This window comes from Macaca mulatta, chromosome 1 (genome assembly GCF_049350105.2).
Source record: "Macaca mulatta isolate MMU2019108-1 chromosome 1, T2T-MMU8v2.0, whole genome shotgun sequence".
Taxonomy (NCBI): Eukaryota; Metazoa; Chordata; class Mammalia; order Primates; family Cercopithecidae; genus Macaca; species Macaca mulatta.
In genome coordinates this window covers 116616063-116623429 of record NC_133406.1, presented here as the reverse complement: position 1 = coordinate 116623429, position 7367 = coordinate 116616063, and the positions used below count along the sequence as shown (strand labels likewise).

Sequence of the window (7367 nt, the reverse complement as noted above, 5' to 3'; positions counted from 1 at the left end):
CTGCTGGTCATATGTCTTCATCTCTGACTCTGGAGAGGTGGGATAAAAGGATGTTCCACTTTGTCTCCCTCTTTTTTGTCCCAGAGAGTTAGGGAAATTGAAAAGGGACAGTCCAGACCTCACACTGGTAGGGGAGATCCCTTGGATAGGTGTCCTGCTCCCCCCTGTAAATTCCTTTGTGCCCTGTTTCCCCAACCCCAGTTCATGATTTGGCAGATCCCCTCTCCACAGAAGGTAGCATGTAGATGGAGAAACTGAGGCACAAACTAGGGGCTCAAACACCTCTTGCTCTTTGATTCTCTGAATCAGTTTCTCTTGAGGGTCATAAGAATGTTCTCCTCTGGTCAGTCCCATTCTTCTCAGTTCTCTGATGAGGCTTCAGGGTGACTTTTGGAGGAGTGGCTTCCCGAGGAGGAGCAGCTGGGACTGAGTCATGGCAGGAAGCTGAGGAGGGCGGGAGATCACACCAGACAATTATAAAAGAAGAGCCGGTCCTGAAGCTCACGACAGTAACAGCCACCAGACAAGCTCCAGCAGCTGGCCCTTCACATCCAGACTTGCCTGAGAGGACCCACCCCTGGGTGTCCGGTGGTCAGTCGCCCCAGGATGGGGACTACAGTCAGAGCAGCCTTGGTCTTGGCCTATTTGGCCATTGCTTCTGCTGCCTCTGAGGGAGGTGAGTTGGAGGGTCAGCACTTGGGAGGGGGTCTGGGCTTGCATGGCAGGGGTTTGGGTCCAGGCATCCCAGATGGCTCATCACTAGCAGAGTGATTGTCCATTTGACTTGCCTTTTCTGAGCAGGCCCAAAGTGGGCCCGGGCCACTGCAGCCTTTAACCAAGGAGGCAGAGAGCAGGGGCACAGAAGGAGAGGGGCTCCTAGAAACTGCTGCCAAGAAACACAGAATCCCAGTCAAAGGGACAACTGAGTGGGGGTGGGTTCACAGAGTGAGGGTCTCCTGCTGAGGAGGATGTAGGGAGGGGGCTGGTGGGACAGGCAAGGGAGGGAAAAGGGGCCCCCAGGCTGCTCAAAACCGGATTGCTGACCCAGCAAGCCTTGACGGGCTCCCTGTCTGATTAGAGGAGTTGAGGGGTGTCCATCCACAGAGCCACCCTCCATTCAGCACAAATACATTCTTTATCTGCTTTCATGCCTGAACAAAACAGGAACCCCTCAATGCTATGGGTGGAAACTAAGAAAAAAAGGAAAAGAAAAGGAAAAAAAAACAGCCAGGGCACTCCTGCGGGAAGTTGCTGAGGATGTCAGCAGATCTGTCTGCTTCTCTGTGAAGCCTCATGTCATCATTCTTCCCAGCTCCTGGTCTTTTGTGTCTGCAGATCACCTACAAGTGACTCCCTTCCCTGTGCCTGTCCCAGTCCCCCAGGCCCTAAATTGAGACCTAAACTAAGGAGGAGCTGAGACTGGCTGAAGGGGAAGTACTCAACCTTCAGGAAGCCTCCTTAGCCAAAGGCCTAAAGATGTTTCAAGGGCCTGGAGTAGGAGGGTGGGTGGAGGAGGTGGATAGGGTAGGCTCCAACCAGCTCAAGGTCTAGACTTTTTCCTCTGAAAGCTAGAGACTCATCCCAGCAGAGACTGGGGAGGACAACCCACAGCCCTGAGGGAAAGACGCTGGCAGAGGAAATGAGGGCCTCCCTCCCCAATCCCATATGCCATACTCCCTTTAGGCCCAGCCTCTGAGCCAGTAGAGGTGGAGCTATCAGAACGCCACAGGCTTTCTCAGAACCCAGCTGGTTATGTCTAGGTGTGTTGGGGCTGGGAGAGGATTAAGGGACACAGGGCAGGTGAATACAGAGGGGCATCTCGTGTCTTGCTTGTCTCTCCTACACTCTTGATCTCCACAGCCTCCCCATCCCTTGCTGAAGTCCAGGGAAGGCCCTCCCAGCGGCCCCTGACTTGCCCTTCTTCCTTCCAGGCTTCAAGGCTACAGGGCAGAGGCAGCTGAGGCCAGAGCACTTTCAAGAAGGTAAGAGTTTGGGGGAGCAGCATGGGGTTGGGACTCCAGGAGGCATCGTAGGCTCTGATGTCTCCCCTCTTGCCTCTAGTTGGCTACGCAGCTCCCCCCTCCCCACCCCTATCCCGAAGCCTCCTCATGGATCACCCTGACAGCTCTCAGCATGGCCCTCCCTTTGAGGGACAGAGTCAAGGTAAGGTCACCCCATGCCCTCCTCACTGATCCTCCAGGTTTCTAATCTGCCCTACGTGCCACTTTTCAGATGGAAAGGAGGGAAGAGGCCCTCGCCCCCTCTCCCAGCCCTGGCTAGGAGAAAGGATGGGCTGCTCACACATTCCCCCTTCTATAGTGCAGCCTCCTCCCTCTCAGGAGGCCACCCCTATCCAACAGGAAGAGCTGCTGCCTGCCCAACTGCCTGCTGAAAAGGAAGGTGAGCACTTGCCCACCCTCTCTCACCTCTGTCCCACTATCGATCCTGTTGGCACCAGGCTGATCCCTGCTCCTTGGTGCCCTCACCCCTATCTTGCAGTGGGTCCCCCTCTATCTCAGGAAGCTGTCCCCCTCCAAAAAGAGCTGCCCTCTCTCCAGCAGCCCAGTGAACAGAAAGAAGGTAAGCAGCCCCCTCTCTTCTTTACCCACCTTTACCCCATGGCCTTCCCCAAGAGCATGGGCTTGGGGGCAGACAAGATGGTGGGCTCTGCCACTCACCAGTTATATAGCCTTGGGTAAGTTACATACTTCTCCAAGCCTTTGTTTCTTCATCTGTAAAACTGAGGATATACCTGTTTTAGAAACTTATGTGATTAAATACGCAAAAAAAGCATCTATTTTCACTTGCTTCTCTGCTGAGTTCTTCTTTGTGTATGTAAACTAGCCAGGCTTTCTCTGCTAGAAATGGCCATCCCAACATGGCTTTTGCTTACTCCTTCCACGCCAGTAGACCCACCTCTTCCATATCAGGAGGAGATAATCATACGATCCATGCCGAGAGAGGGTGAGTGACAGCTTTGGTCTGTCCATCCCCCTAACTTAGTGCTCAGGACCCTGGGGAGAGGAGCAGGAAGCCCGAGCCCTGAGAAGCAGGAGGAGGTGGGGGCAGGCTGTGAGCTGACACCTTTCACACCTTTCTTCTCTTTTCCTTTCAGTTATTTTAAAAGGAAGAGCCACAAATTGTTCTTTCTCATTTCCCTTATATCCTCCCAACACTTTCTCCTCCATCCTGGATTCTTTCAATCCTCTCAGCTCATCCAGCCTTTGTGGGTTCCTCCACATGTCCCCGCTTCCCACTGTTTTCCCCATTCCAGGAACGCCAGCTCCGTTTGGGGACCAGAGCCATTCAGAACCTGAGTCCTGGAATGCAGCCCAGCACTGCCAACAGGGCCGGTCCCAAGGGGGCTGGGGCCACCGGCTGGATGGCTTCCCACCTGGGCGGCCTTCTCCAGAAAATCTGAACCAAATCTGCCTTCCTGACCGTCAGCATGTGGTATATGGTCCCTGGAACCTACCACAGTCCGGCTACTCCCACCTCACTCGCCAGGGTGAGACCCTCAATTTCCTGGAGATTGGATATTCCCGCTGCTGCCACTGCCGCAGCCACACAAACCGCCTAGAGTGTGCCAAACTTGTGGTAAGGTTGGGTTCTTGATGCCGGGGGGTGTCCTTGAACTCCCAGACAGTATGTGTGTTTTAAGGGTTAGAGCACTAGGCCTGGGTCTGGAGGAACCTCAGGTCCCATTCACTGGCCCTACCCTGGGCCTCCCCAGTGTGCCAGGGGAGCAGAGGACAACCACTGTTTCTTTTTTATCTGCCTGCCCAGGATCCTTTCCTGGAACCTGGGAGCAAGGCAGGAATGTGGAAAGTGGGCTGATCCTCCCCTCTTGCTCTAGTGGGAGGAAGCAATGAGCCGATTCTGTGAGGCCGAGTTCTCGGTCAAGACCCGACCCCACTGGTGCTGCACGCAGCAGGGGGAGGCTCGGTTCTCCTGCTTCCAGGAGGAAGCTCCCCAGCCACACTACCAGCTCCGGGCCTGCCCCAGCCATCAGCCTGATATTTCCTCGGGTCTTGAGCTGCCTTTCCCCCCTGGGGCGCCCACATTGGACAATATCAAGAACATCTGCCACCTGAGGCGCTTCCGCTCTGTGCCACGCAACCTGCCAGCTACTGACCCCCTCCAAAGGGAGCTGCTGGCACTGATCCGGCTGGAGAGGGAGTTCCAGCGCTGCTGCCGCCAGGGGAACAATCACACCTGTACATGGAAAGCCGTAAGTGGGCGTCCCAGCCTCCCCGAGAGCCTGTTTGCCTGCCTGCCCATCTTCGACCTCTGATCCTGCCGGTCCGTCCATCCATGTAACCCTGCTGTGAGTGCGTCCACCCGTTCATCTGCTTGTGGCTGTCCGTCCATCCATTGTGTTCGTCACCTGAATCTGTTCATCTCGAGCTTCGTACTACACTTCTGGCCTCCTCCACTCATGACCCACACATGCACCTGTCTACCATCCATCCATCTGTCCAGCTCTGGCCTCACCTGACCTTCTCCAACCACTGTTCCAGCTCATCTCCCGGCGCCAGCTTGGAACCTCATCCAGGCTTCCACCCATCCACCTTCCCAAGCCCACACATCAACAGTTGCCTCCTAACCCTCTACTTCTTTGCCATCTCCTTTGGGCCCCTGGGGCTGGGAGCCCCTCATCTAGTTGCCAGGGGCAATAAGAGAAGTCAATGGTCAGGAGAGAAAGGGCCAAGTGTCCAGCTTCTGACTTTCCTGTCTCTGGCCCACAGTGGGAGGATACCCTTGACAAATACTGTGACCGGGAGTATGCCGTGAAGACCCACCACCACTCATGTTGCCGCCACCCTCCCAGCCCTATTCGGGATGAGTGCTTTGCCCGTCGGGCTCCGTACCCCAACTATGACCGGGACATCTTGGCCATCGACATCAGCCGAGTCACCCCCAACCTCATGGGCCACCTCTGTGGAAACCAAAGAGTTCTCACCAAGCAGTAAGTCTCGCCTAGTCCTTCCCCACTCTCTTCCTTTCCCGAAAACTTCCCTTGGGGACACCTTTGGGAAAAGCAAAATCATGATATCCCAACCCCATCTGATGCCAGAAGATGCCCAAAGACCCTAACCCCTGCCCCTTTCACACCAACATAGTAAACATATTCCTGGGCTGATTCACAACATGACCGCCCGCTGCTGTGACCTGCCATTTCCAGAACAGGCCTGCTGTGCAGAGGAGGAGGTGAGTGTGTGGAGTCTAGTCTCCAGAGGAATGCAGGGGAGGGAAGGGAAAGAGCTAGAACTGCAGGCCACCCCTTCTCTTTAGTACCTCAAACCAGCCCTCAGTTATAATGACTAGTGGGGGAGGTGTTTTTTTCTTGGTTCCAGAAAAGTCTTCACTCTGACCTGGCCTGCTCCCCATCTCTAAGTTCCTATTTATGCCTTCTCTGGGCCTCAAACTTCTGGCATTTCCAGATGTACACATCTGTCAGTCACAAGGAATCCAGCTGTGCAAGGCAGGCTTGTACTCTCTCTGGGCCCCAGGAGGGGAGCCAGGGAGAGAGCAGAAGCTGATGAAAGGGGGACTTTGGGCACCCAGGTATCTACATCTGTCCTTGGACCACCTCCCCACCCCATCATCTGTTTTACTTTTCTCCTTCATCAGAAATTAACCTTCATCAATGATCTGTGTGGTCCCCGACGTAAATTCTGGCAAGACCCTGCCCTCTGCTGTTACCTGAGTCCTGGGGATGAACAGGTCAACTGCTTCAACATCAATTATCTGAGGAATGTGGCTCTAGTGGCTGGAGACACTGAGAACACCAAGGGCCAGGGGGAGCAGGGCTCAATTGGAGGAACAAATATCAGCTCCACCTCTGAGCCCAAGGAAGAATGAGTCACCCCAGAGCCCTGGAGGGTCAAATGGGGGGAACCCCACCCTACCCCACCCCTTTGAACACTCATTACAGTAAACACCTCTTGGATTTGGTATCCTTGTTGTCTGTCTAATGCCTCGCCCACAGTGTTTTAAGTGAATCTTGGTGTCCTAGCCCAGGAGGGCACTGGCGTTTTCAGACACACCACACACACAAACACACCCTCCTAAGCCTGCCTGTATTTCCTTCAGTGCCTGGCCCCTGAGGCCCACTGCCCTGTCCCCTTCACTGAGCAGATGTTCCACAGGCTGTGTGATGGGACCATAACTAAACAGCTTGACATCACTTTGCCATCTTGAATTTATTCACACATTTTGAAAGGAGCGCCATCTTGTTAGCTAGCTATCAGGACTCAAAGAAGATACGGTTCTTGGCCTTGGTGAGCCCCCAAAATGCCACAGCCCAGCCTAACATTTATAAAGCTTCACTTTTGATCCTTAAAATCCATGCCTTCCTTCATTCAATATCCTTTTTGTTTCTTTTCTTGAGACGCAGTCTCGCTCTGTTGCCCAGGCTGAAGTGCAGTGGCACAATCTTGGCTCACTGCAACTTGCAAACTCCACCTCCTGGGTTCAAGTGATTCTCCTGCCTCAGCCTCCCGAGTAGCTGGGGTTACAGGTGTGCAACAGCACACCCAGCTAATTTTTGTATTTTTAGTAGAGACGGGTTTTCGCCATGTTGGCCAGGCTCCCAAAGTGTGGGGATTATAGGTATGAGCCACTGTGCCTGGCCGATATCCATTTATTGAACCCCTGTCTATGCACACTCCACAAGACTTGGGTATACACATCCAGAACACACACAGTCCCTGCCCTGAGGTTGTTCACTCTCCCTGAGCCTAGCAGGTGTCACAAGTGTTGTGGTACAGGGCCCCCAGTGTGCTCTGAGCATGACAGGAATGTCCCGAGGTGGGAGTGGGGCTGGGCGCAGCACAGGTTCACAGGAGGGGCATCGAGGTCAGAGCTTCTCCAGTAGAGTAGAGGGTGTGAGCGGGCAGAGTGTGCACAAGCATCAAGGCTGAAAGGGCCTGACTCTTTGTTGGCTTTCCTCTCAGATATGGCTGGAATGATAAGCAGGAGCTCATCAATAATGCCTCACCCACAGGGTTTTAAGTGGATCTTGGCACCCTGGCCTAGGGGGCACTGGCATTTTCAAGCAGAGGATGTGTCCGATTTGCCTTTTTAAAATGTCTAGGCCGGGTGCAGTGGCTCAGGCTGTAATCCCAGCACTTTGGAAGGCCGAGGCGCGTGGATCACTTGAGGTTAGGAGTTCGAGATCAGCCTGACCAACATGGTGAAACCCCATCTCTACTAAATTACCCAGGCGTGGTGGTGCCCGCCTGTAATCCAAACTACTCTGGAGGCTGAAGCACAAGAATCACTTGAACCTGGGAGGTGGAGGTTGCAGTGAGCCAATATCGTACCACTGCACTCAGCCTGGCCGACAGAGCAAGACTCTGTCT

The 7367-nt window shown here is 54.2% G+C and overlaps 1 protein-coding gene across 4 annotated transcripts; it reads left to right on the top strand.

Moving 5' to 3' along the window:
* The first annotated feature begins 505 nt into the window (after positions 1 to 505).
* Positions 506 to 5960, top strand: ECM1 (extracellular matrix protein 1). Of its 4 annotated transcripts, none has more exons than XM_077948665.1 (10): positions 506 to 676; positions 1932 to 1982; positions 2062 to 2157; positions 2233 to 2400; positions 2500 to 2580; positions 3275 to 3597; positions 3857 to 4231; positions 4749 to 4969; positions 5124 to 5211; positions 5635 to 5960. In XM_077948665.1, the coding sequence occupies exons 1-10, from the start codon at positions 607 to 609 to the stop codon at positions 5863 to 5865; spliced, it is 1704 nt and encodes a 567-aa protein (XP_077804791.1). In that variant the 5' UTR covers positions 506 to 606; the 3' UTR covers positions 5866 to 5960. The 4 variants fall into 4 exon arrangements, with proteins under 4 accessions (XP_077804791.1, XP_077804807.1, XP_015007093.1 ...); XM_077948681.1 differs by having other exon boundaries at positions 2062 to 2163; positions 2340 to 2400; XM_015151607.3 differs by having other exon boundaries at positions 2062 to 2163; positions 2320 to 2400.
* The last annotated feature ends 1407 nt before the right edge of the window (positions 5961 to 7367 follow it).